The sequence below is a fragment of the Puccinia triticina genome, chromosome 7A, assembly GCF_026914185.1.
Source record: "Puccinia triticina chromosome 7A, complete sequence".
Lineage (NCBI taxonomy): Eukaryota > Fungi > Basidiomycota > Pucciniomycetes > Pucciniales > Pucciniaceae > Puccinia > Puccinia triticina.
Genome location: NC_070564.1, coordinates 4,398,637 through 4,410,168, shown reverse-complemented (window position 1 = coordinate 4,410,168; position 11,532 = coordinate 4,398,637). Strand labels below are relative to the sequence as shown.

Below are 11,532 nucleotides of genomic sequence, written 5' to 3'. Positions count from 1 at the left end.
AGGGAGTTCTGACTCTCCTGTTGGCCAGTTCTGGCCCTCAGGAAAGTGTAAGAGCTCTCTCAATGGCAAGTACCGGCAATAAAGAGTGCTCATACACTCTCCTGAGGGCCCAAACTGGCACAACAGGGGCTGAGGCCCCCAAGGGACAGTGACTTAACACCCACCCAAGGGCCCATCCACAAGCATATTGGAGATTGAGGCGGGTTTTGAAACCCCCCTCCTCTGTTGGGTTCACAATGTGTCATCAGATGACACAAGCCTGTCACAATGTTGTATGTAGCCCAGTTTCCTTTAATCCCTGGCTCAGCAGAGAACTGATCCCTCTTCTCTCTGAGCTAGGTAATCTTCTCTCTTCTCTTTCTCATCTTTCATCTCACAGGAGAGAACTGATCCCTCTTCTCTCTGAGCTAGCAATCAAATCCCCTCTGTGTTTGGTCCTAGACCCGTGTTAGGCTCTCCCACTTGTCCCTTGTGCCCGTTCCAGCTCACTCTCAGTGAAGGGCTAACAGAGTCCTTAAACAGGTGTGGCCAGCAGGTACCTGGGTATGTACCTGCCTGCTGCAAAAATTCAGGGAACCGCACCCATACATGACACCACCTGGTGGGTGTGGCAGGTACCAGCAATGGTGGGTAGTTACTTTACTTTACAATATCTGCGGGATTTTTGTAAAGTAACTATCCGCCGTTAATTTTTGCGCCGTTATGATTAGCAGCAACGTTGTTACAGCTGCGCTGCTTTTAGCGCAGCGAAGCGGTTAGCGCAGCAGTTTTTTGTGCCGCTGCGCTAAACGCTGCGCGCAGCGGCCAGACCGCTGCGCTAACCGCTTTTTGTTTTCCTGAAAAAAAAAAGATAATTTTAGCGCGCTAAAAGAAGCGGTCACATAGCGCTGAACCGCTGCGCTTCACCAGTAGCGCAGCGGTTTGAAAAAGAAGAAAGAAAATGGTCTAAATCATGTTAAAAGAGGTTTAACATGCAGTTAAATTCCGCTATCCGCTAAATTAGCGGATAGCGCAGCGGATTTCCACTTCCGCTGCGCTATCGCTAATTGCCCTGGGTGGGTAGCGGTCAACCGCTGCGCGTAGCGAGTAGCGCAGCGGTTTTTTCAACAGCTTCCGCTACTTGCCTCTGGCACGTAGCCATGTGACCGCTGCGCTGCGCTAAATGACCGCTTTTTTTAGCGCAGCGCAGCGTTTACAACGTTGTTAGCAGTAACGCGCGAACAGCGGCATCACGCGTAACGTAACAAGCCTCTTTTTTTGAGGCCGTTACCAGTAAAGTAACGCGTTATCCAGCGGATAACACGTTATTGAGCAATAAAAGGCCAAATTGGCCCTATTTTGGCCTTTCATTCCTCGTTATCTCGCCTGGTATCTGTCGCTACGCGCTCAGATATAGTAACGGCCGTCGCGAAAAAAAAACTCTTGGTGCAATATTGATATTGCACTGCCATTACTGGTAACAATAACAATAACGGCCAAAAAATGTTACGTTATTGTTACGTTAAGCGTTACTGTAGCAATTACTACCCACCGTTGGTACCAGGTACCTGCAGCGGGTACCAAATTGCTAACTTTACCTGAAAACAGCCCTTCCGGTTTACATCAATCAATGATATACCTCCACTCTTCCAGGCGAGGCCATTATGATCAAGCCCAACTTGTCAGGCGCGGTGATGCCAAGAGTAATACTCTTCTAGCTACACCAGTGACTGCGCAGCGGTGCGGTGGAGCGCGCGGCAAAAGTATGAAATAACTTGTATAAGTTATTTCTAATGAACCCAAAAAAGGGGTCAACAGAGGGGCCAGGAGCGCCTGGGGTGTTTAAGTGTGCTCCGCAGTTCTTACAGGGTCTGCGCACCCCGTGCGCAGAGGTGTTTGTAACCTGTGACTTCTGGGGCCCTGTGCAAAGGGGGTAGTTGCATGCCAAAATGCACCCAGGATAGAGTTTTTGGGATAGAATCCAAATAGAAAAGGGAAAAAAACACAGACTTACTCTCAGCAAGGGTCTGCGGTAAAAAAGACTACCGATTCAAGAAAACCAAGGTCAATGCAAGGTCAGGCTAGCGCATGTTGAGGTTTTCGGGACGCTAGCGCGGTATCCTAACGCACGGCGCGCGCGGCTAGTCTGGACGAGCTCTAGTGACGTCATGGAGTGCCGACACTCCATTTCCAGAGCTGTTGACCATTCATCTGGAGCTCTCAGTTTACCACCAATTTCCTCTTTTCCTTATCTCAACACCATCTTCCAAAACCCGCAGAATCATCATCGCTTCACCAAGTCTAGTTTGCGGGATTCCTTCGTCAAGGTCATTAGTCTAGGTCGGCTGCTCAACAGTCTCTTAAATCCTAGTGTTTGTTTGGTGGTGGTTTTTGTCTATCCTGTTCTCATCAAAACCTAGTTCCTGTTTCTTTTAGGTATTGTTCATTTTCTTATTATTTCTATTGTATCATTCATTTTTGTATTTCCTTACTAAAATCAATTTCTTTTAGCCTGAAAATTCTCAGCGCACAGGTCAATTAGACGAGGGCTAGACTGGCGAGGCTTTGAGGTGGTTATAAATGTATCTGAGGGGCCTTTAATCGCCCAAAGGCCCCTGTTTATGTAGTCAAGCTACAACCTGTAGGTTTGTAGCTATTTTTAGTTATTCTTCTTTCGGCTCTTTGGCCGGAGGAGTGGAGCATAGGCAGGAGCTTTTGTGGATTCTACTACTCAGGTTGCTCCTGTCATACATCTTTGGAGATGGTGTTCTCTCTTCCTCGATCCAAGGGAGGGTATTAGTTCTCCAGTCCTTTTGCAACTGTTCATCTGTGGCCAGGGGAGGCTCAGTAGTTCACTTTACTGCTACACTCCTCGGGCCGTTTCACCTCGGTCTTTCTGTTGACGTTCTCTTAGTCCAATCGAACTGGAGAATGTCTTGCGACCCGTTCTCTTAGCTTGAGAGCAGGTTTCAACCAATTCATAACCAGTTCTCCGGCTGTTTCCTTTTGGCTGGAGTTCCACTATTCACCCCTCAACTTGGTTTAGGGTTTGAGGGGATATTTATTGCATAGTTTTTTGTGCGCAGCACTCTGCGCCGAAATTAATTTTCAATAATGAATACCCTTTCTAGCCGTGTGCGCGGCGCTCTGCGCCGCTAGCATTGGAAAAAGGATGTATTTCCCTTATCTTTAGCGGCCCTTTGCGCCGCTACTTTATATACTAGAATATTTAGCCGGGCTCTAACTTATTATATTAGCCCGGCTGACACAACTCATCAACCCTGAAGCCCAAATGATAGCCAAAATTGATGGCTAACTTTGTGACGCACTCACTAAACCAGGTGTGCAATGATACTCAACCCCACTTTCAAGTTTATCTTTTGGAAGGCCCATTCAAATTTCATTGGCAATCACTATTTGCTCTTGGTTGATGTCATCCTTTCAACCTTCCGCACTTCTTCCCACAAATTCAAGTATCAGATTGGATGACTGAGCCTACTAGCAACCCAGACCAAATTGCCCGAGCCTCTCGAGCAGGTCCCTCCAACTTCTTTGTGAAAGAATTAGGAAAACTGAAAGATGCATTTCTAATCAGAAGCTAGTACAAAATATCTAGAATTAAAGTAATGAAAAACAAGGTTTGCACTATCTGTAACTGAAAGCAACTTGAGGCAAGCTTGGGTTGGTATTGGGCTATCTTGAAGAGGTAAAGAGAAAATATCTGGGCAAAATCTGTGCGGTTTTGCTGAGGGGTGTGGTATGGAGCAAGGGTTGTACAACAATTTCAACTTATGAGCTTTGTTTTATCCCTACAGCAGAGCTTGGTCGTGCTGCTTTGATCTGCTTGACAAACAATGTTTGTTCAAGTCAGCTGTGGTTCTTTTCTGTTGTCTGTTTATGGTCTGGGTACATGTTGGATAATGAAATGTCCATCACATGTTACATGTTACAGTCGCGGGCTTAACACAAATTCTAGAATCTTGCTCAGTACTTTCTTTCCGCAGACAAACTCGGAACCATCAAGTCACGCTCAACAAACAAGTACACCATCACATAAACCAACAACAACATTGACCAAGGTAAAGTCAACAATATCATACAAGCTAGAAAAGTTGCTTATCTCAAATCAAACAACTCTGTCAACTAGTGTCTATTGGACATTGTTTTGTGAATGTACAGTCTTCAGTGGATTATTGTTCAGGGGGAGGGGATAGGTACTTGGGACCTTCTGAATCTGATTTGTTATTTCAATTTACTCAATGATTTTTCATTTTCTCAGTTAGCTATTCTCACGTTTATTGCCATTCTAAATAAGTCTATCAATAGATATCAACACTCAATACCTAGGTAAAAACTCAAGATGCAATTATTTTCTATTGATTCAATCTTCATTATTAACATTGTTTTCTTCTTAGTTATTTACTACTACTGGTTCTAGAGTGTTTGCAATTGAATAAGACCTCATTGAATCACAGTACATTGGATCACTTACTTGTTGTTAGACCATTTGGGATCCTGTCTAGGAGTGTGTCTTTTGGTTTTCTGCCAAGTCGTTCTGCAAGTGTTCTGTGATAGAACAAGATTCAGTCAGCCTTTGCTGTAATCTTATCTTGGGGAAAAAGAAGGTCCTAAACTCTGGTGATGGCTTTGTCTTGGCTTTGAACGGGGAAGCAGCTGCTGATGATTGGCAAGCAATACCTTTCAGATTTTGTCTGGGTTAGGTCTGTTGGGGATGGGACTGTGAAAAGGGATTGGGGATTACCTTTCTTTGCAGCTCGGTTTGGGTTTCTGCTTAACCCCGCAAGCTTCCTTGGCGGATGCTGCTGGTCTGGGTTTGGTCCGGTATTCTCGCACTGTGCAGCTGCTTTTTATCAACCACCCCCACCAATTGAGGGGATCAAAACCAAGATCACCCACTACTTGAAGGTTGTGAGACTGAGTCTCTATAGTGACAACAGGACACAAAAAATGGGTAGGATCTGTTTGAATTTCTTGGGATAAAGAAATTACAAACAGAAAAGAGAGAGAGAGAAAGAGGAAGATAAAGATATGATTATCAGGCCTGGACTAAAAGTCTTTGATTTATGATCAGGGCTATTCTCAACCTGGAGGAGTTGGCTGCCAGCTGTGCAAGGCCAAAGAGTGCAACAGCCTCCATTCACACCAAAGAAACAGTGGTGGGAATCAGAAATAGTAGGACTATTCTGCTCTGGTTTTTAGACTTGCTCTAGGTTTGACAAGAGATAACCTTGATTATCTTTGAGGGGTTGCAAAGTGGAGAGAAACAGGGAGAGAGATTTCAAGAGAAGCAGAGTTCACTCTGAGATAAACAGCTTTTATCTCAGAGTGAACTCTGCTTCTCTTGACATCTCTCTCCCTGCTTCTCTTTAAGGTCAGTGAAATAGGGTACTGTCAATATCCTGTGGTGATACTGGGAGCAATGGTGTAAGAGCTGCACTACCTGTAGTGCAGCGGGATTTTGAGCCGCTGTGCTGCACTTTTCTTTAGCACAAGACTTGCTAATGCTGCTCTTATCTGGTCATGGGTGGAAACCCCACACAGTGGTAGTGCACTAAATAATTGTTTTTTTAGCACTGCGGTGCTGCATTTTAGCGCAAGAAGCGCGCTTTGCACTAAATGAAGCGCCACAATAGCGGTAAAGTCCCACTATTTAATTCTCAAGGTCCAAATGAGTGCAAGTAGTGCTTAGCACTAAATTAAAATAGTACAGAAAATCTTGTGCTTCATTTCAGAGATGTCAGATGATATAGAAGAATGAGAAAAGCAAGAAACAAAATTAAGGTCTAGTGGTGTGGCATTTCTGGATGCACTTGTTTTTGTACCTTTGAAATTTTATGCTTTGCTCAGAGTGGTTGATCACGTCTTGAGAAAGACCCTACTAGTTTCACCCCATTACACAGCCAGGTCTTTGAGATGAGACATTACCCCTTCAATGACTGGTACAGGTGGCCATTGAGGGGAGTTTTAACTCCACTTAATGACCAGTCTGGGCTGGTCATCATGTGGATTTACAATCCTTATTGATGACCAGTACAGGCTAGTCATTGAGAGGAGTTACTACTCCCCTCAAAGACCGGTTGTACCGGTCATCAAGAGGAGATGGAAGTCTACCAAACAACCAGCCCAGACTGGTCATCAGGAATATTTGATACTGTACTTCATGACCAGTGCTGATGTCCATTGAAGGTAGTCACAAAACCTCAAAAACCAACTTGTATCAATCATCTGGAGGTAGAAATCCCCTCAATGAGCCCCTGTACCAGCTATCAAGGTTTGTAGCAACTCCTCCCAATTGCTGGTACAGACTGGTCTTCCAGATTATTTGTTAGTCCCCTCAAAGCCCAGTACAGAAAAATCATTGGCAGGAGTTGTTAATTCCCAGTAGCATTGTTCATGTGCTTCAGACTACACTGAAATTCCCAAAAAGCTTGCTTTGAGGGAGGGGAAAATTCCAAGTCTTCTATCTTTTTGCAGCACCATTTTTTACGCCTAATTTTTATGTATTCAACTTGGTATGGCTACAGCCATTGGGGGGGAAAAATTGTAACTTCTACAACTTTGAGAATCACAGTTTGAGAGCTGGACCATTGGAGTCCTCTCACTTTTTAAGGTCCAGTTGGCTCATCACCGGAGTAGCCCGGTGCACTCAGCCTCAGAGCAGGCAGGTCACACTTGCTTGGAGGTCCATGGAAGCCATTTGAAATCATGTAAAGCCATGTGTACAGTGAGTTTCTGCAAGGCATCATGATCTGTTGGCATAAATAAAAACATTCTTGCACATGTGAGCGGCCCCAGAAAGCAATCTTTCTGGGAAGTGCTTTACACATGGACTTTGCAGTAACATTGTTGAAGGAAGCCAACCCTCCAAGAAAAAGGAAGAGAAGATAATATCAGGAGCCTAAGTGCAGCTGTATATACACTTCATCACAAAACAACTTGGATGAGTAATCACCATATTGTTCTACACACAAAAAATAACCATCTGAACATATTTATTACAGATGCTCTCTGTTTACAGAAAAACTTCAATGCTTATGGAGAGGTAACTGAACATCAGTCATTGGCATTTCCTGGTAAATCACAACATGAAAGTTCAGGAATCAAACCTTATGAGTAAGATAGACTCAATTTGAACACCAATTAATGAAGGGTTACTGATGAGTTGAGAATCCTCAGCACTTGAAATCATGATAATCTCATACATTACAATAGTTGTTGATGAGTTCACAAAAACAGTTGAACACAAGTTACCCATTGACATTGAACTGACTTCAGACCATTTCAATGATAAGATTACGGTCTGGCACTCTCTACAGAGTGCAAAACTTTCTCCCCTGGTGACATGCACAGCAGTGACATGTAAGTGCTACCAGGCGCGCCAACCACTTTTACATATGTAATTATGTAAGCAAACTGTGAAAATTTATGAAGTCAGGATCCACAGACTTCAGACAACCAGAACCACAACCAGAGACAACCCAGGATCACCCTACACAGGTCACTCTTCCAGCAACAGTGTAAGCACTGCGCAGCGCTAAGAAAAAGCACGGATATAGCGCAGTGCAGCACAACACCGCTACAGGGAAATACTAAATAGCGCTAGCAGTAGCGCACCCCGCTCTTGCTAGTGCTAAATTTAGTGCTTGAAATTTCCCCCCAGATCACCAAAGCGCAAGTGCAGCATAAAAATCAGAGCTATCACTAAAAAACTGTGCGGTAAAAGCGCAAGTGTGAGTTAACACGCTACATGATTGCAATTGGTGTGATTCACGCTATCTCTGCACTGCATATTCCGCAGTGCAATACTATCAGCGCGCTTCAAGCAAGGCTGAAACGCTGCGCTGCGCTACAAAAAAGCGGTCTTTTAGCGCAGCGCAGCGGGGAACCGCTGGGCGGTCAGCCCAAAAAGCGGTAGCACAGCGCCAGTCCCGCTGCGCTACCGCTGAAAATAGCGGGGGCCCGCTTTTTCCCCGACCCAAAAAGCGGTAGCGCAGCGGACGGGGCCGCTCCTTTCAGTGCCGCGCAGCGGCCACCAAAACAGCTGCGCTTTGCGCTGCGCTGCGCTTTTTTGGCTGGCAGCGGGGGAGCGCTACGCGGCCAGGTCAAAAAGCGGTAGCGCAGCGATGGTTCCGCTGCGCTACCGCTGAAAGTAGCGGGTTCCCGCTTCTTGCCTGACCCAAAAAGCGGTAGCGCAGCGGGCGGGGCCGCTACTTTCAGCGCAGCGCAATGGCCACCAAAACCGCTGCGCTGCGCTTTTTGAAGCGCAGCGCTTTCACCCTTGCTTCAAGCTATCTCCACGCAGTGCATCCCAACATTAGCCCTAATCTAGCTTAACAAAGCCTCTTGGGCAGAGTGTCTGGGGGACCCCGCCCGGAGGGCTCTCCGCAGGAGAGGCTTATGAGTTATGTCTTGGTTTAAGCAGGAGCAGAAAGGATCTGCTACACTACAAATCCCAACTAATATAAAAAAAAACTGAATAAACAGACTTGTAGCAACAGTGGGTCAGCTACGCTAACATAGCTGTTGGCGTAGCGTAGCGCAGCGCAAATGCGCTATTTTTTAGCGTAGCGTTAGCGCAATTGCGCGCATCTACGCTAACGCTACGCGCAAAGGGTGCAAAGCTATTTTAGCTTTTAGCGTAGCGTTAGCGCAGATGCGCGCAATTGCGCTAACGCTAAACACGCAGGGCGCAAAAGAGCGCGCGTTATGCTGCGCTAAAGCGTTTTTTGCGGCAAAAAAAGTGCCTTTTTTCCGCTAGAAGCGCCTTAGCGCAACGTAGCGTAGCGTAGCGGCTGGAGCGGAGCGCTAACGCTAAACAGAAACTGGTATGCTGTTAGCGCCGCTGAAAATTAGCAAAGCGTAGCGGCGCTAACAGCGCGCTAACGCTATTCAAAAAAAGTTGGTGCTTTTTGCCGCTACGCTAAACTTTAGGGCTAAAATAGCATAGTTTAGCGTAGCGGCCCACTGTTGGTTGTAGGTTCTTTTCTTGCAAGGAATTTGAGACAAATATCTATCTTGTAGCCAGAAAAACAAATCCTGGAGTCCCAAAAAAGTGGAGCCTCATTTAGAAGACTTGTGCTTTTTTTATCTTTTGAAAAGGTCCAGAGATGGTGATATAAAAAATCTGAACAGACCAAATTGTAGAGAAAGAAAATTAGCATAGGGTGCAGATAGGGCATATTGGTGGAGAGGCTGGGGGAGGAGCTATGATAATTTTGAAAACCTCTCAGCCAAATGAACTTCCTGCTCCTGCTTAAAATTTGGGATAATGCGCAAGTCCCTCCCTGCGGGAGGGACGGCTTCTCCGCCAGCCACAGCAAGCCTCCCACCAGGGGGGACTTGTGTTAAGTTAGAGCCCTACTGTGTCTGTCCTCTCAATGACCGGTGTGGTGCTCCATTCCAAGCCACAAGTAGTATTTTATTATCTTCTTTTTACATATATTCATCATTACATTGTCTCTTACCCCATAACCCTTGACAAACACTTCATTATTATGGCATATTCAGATTCTACGCCTCATTTTACCTATAGTCACTCACACATAGTACCCCTTGTTAAGATTTCAGCTCTACAGGTGGAGGCGACAAAAAAGGGGGGGGGGGGCTATCTTGAGGTGAACAGATAGGACCAAGGAGCAGGGTTGAGGTTGTTGAAGCTCAGACTCAATGATTTTTATTTCATGTCTGAGGAGCGGAATTTAACCAAACAACTAGATAGCCCCCCAGCAAGATCCAAAGGGGGGCCTAACAACAGTAACAGGGGACCGGGCAGGTGACAGGAACTGGTGACAGGAACTGGTGAGGTCAGACAGGTAAAGAGGACACAAGTCCAGACAGGAAGGAAAGAAGAGAAAGTGAACGGACTATGAAGCTCAAATTCTGACACCCCTTTATCTTCAATGGTTCAATAGTTATAAAGGATATAAGATCTACAGGAAAACTACAGTCTTCATTAGTTACAACATTCATTTCATTAGTAAACTTACTTAAATCCTTACAGGTACAGTGGGTCATCTAATGTTTTTGGCACCACATTTTTGAATGCAGAAGCTCAGGCCACAGCCTTTAAGTTATGAGATTTGCTACGGGGGTGGAAAATATGTTCCTAAGAATGATTATGAAGTAAAAAAAGTAAAAATAAAAAAATGCAAAATGTGGAAATTTTTTAATCCAAGTTTATTAAAGCCTCTGAATCACAAAACAAAACTTCAAGGGTTTCCCCTACAAATCTCCAAAAATCACAAAAAAAATGCAGGGTTTCCCCTCTACAACTTCCAGCAAAAGACATGAAGGGTTTTCCCTCTACAAATGCCAAAATCAACAAAAAAACACAATTTTACAACAACCTGCAACCAGCCACCTAACATCAGCAAGCTGATGCACCGTGGCCCACCATCCATCCCAGTCTAGCAGGGTTAAAAAACGGTGAGAGGATGACCCCCAGCGCGCCGCATTTAAGGCATTATGCAAAGGGGGGCCAACGGGTTTAACCCCTCAAACTGCACAAGTGCAACAGCGGAGGGGGTGAGGACGAACCGCACACTGGAAGTACAGTGGCAGAGGACGCCTGGGGGATTATCCGAACACAAGAGCACCCCCCCTTTTATACACCATCAACCAGCAGTGCCAAGCTCGCCTCAAGCCTTCCCCTTGGATGCCCCGCATGTATCCTTGACAACAAAGCCTCCGCCACGCCACCGCTGTACATCTCTTTGACCCGCAAGGCATTAGCTACATCTGTGGCGCAAGGGCTCTCGTACCGACGACTACTCGCCCTCTCGCCGGCGAAAGGGACAGAGGAGTGCGCAAACAAATGCTCAGCAATCCCGAGAGCCTGCTCCTTGCTTCGCCCTCAATAACCTCCTCTTCAACACCATTAATGCTGTCAACTTCGAACAGCCTTGCGGTTGAGGTGGACGATACCATGATCAGAGATACCCAAGAACAAGAAGGTGATCCAGAAGAAAACAACGGTTGGTTTTGGACGGAGACGACGCAACCGGACCCCTTTGCCGCTCCGTTCTCCACCCCACCTCGTCAAGGCAGGATCTTCTTTTCTCCCCCGAGGAGCTTGGACACGCTTACCGCCAAGCGAACCCAATCCGAAGACCTGACTCGCACCATTCATTGTGTTCGACCGAGGGATGAGACTGAGACCGTGCTGAGCGCGGACAGCCACCTTCGCTTCTTGTCCGCCTTCTCGCGGGCGGTCAACCGCGGCAATATGTGTCTTGATCTCAAGTCAGTGTCTCCTTGCTTCTTCTTTTGCACGTCTCTATATTCCATCTGGCGTTATACGAGCTGACCTCGAGCGCGTTCGCCCAGCTCGGCCGGATCTGCTATTTCCAAGGCCTGCAGAATCTCAGTCTCCGCTCGAACCAGCTCACCAAACTGCCGTCCGAGATCGGCAATCTGCGGAGCTTGAGGGTCCAAGCTGGTGTACAACCGGCTTGAGTTCCTGCCCGCCTCGATCTTCCAACTCGTTGATTGCAAGCTGTTCCTGAACGGAAATCCCTGGCTCAAGCCCCCCTC

At 46.3% G+C, this 11,532-nt stretch overlaps 1 protein-coding gene across 1 annotated transcript; it reads left to right on the top strand.

Moving 5' to 3' along the window:
- Window positions 1-10,813: 10,813 nt before the first annotated feature.
- Window positions 10,814-11,454, top strand: PtA15_7A490 (uncharacterized protein; the record flags this gene model as incomplete). Its single annotated transcript, XM_053171101.1, has 2 exons — window positions 10,814-11,241; window positions 11,313-11,454. 2 exons carry the CDS (start codon window positions 10,814-10,816, stop codon window positions 11,452-11,454), a joined length of 570 nt encoding a protein of 189 aa, XP_053022316.1.
- Window positions 11,455-11,532: the final 78 nt, after the last annotated feature.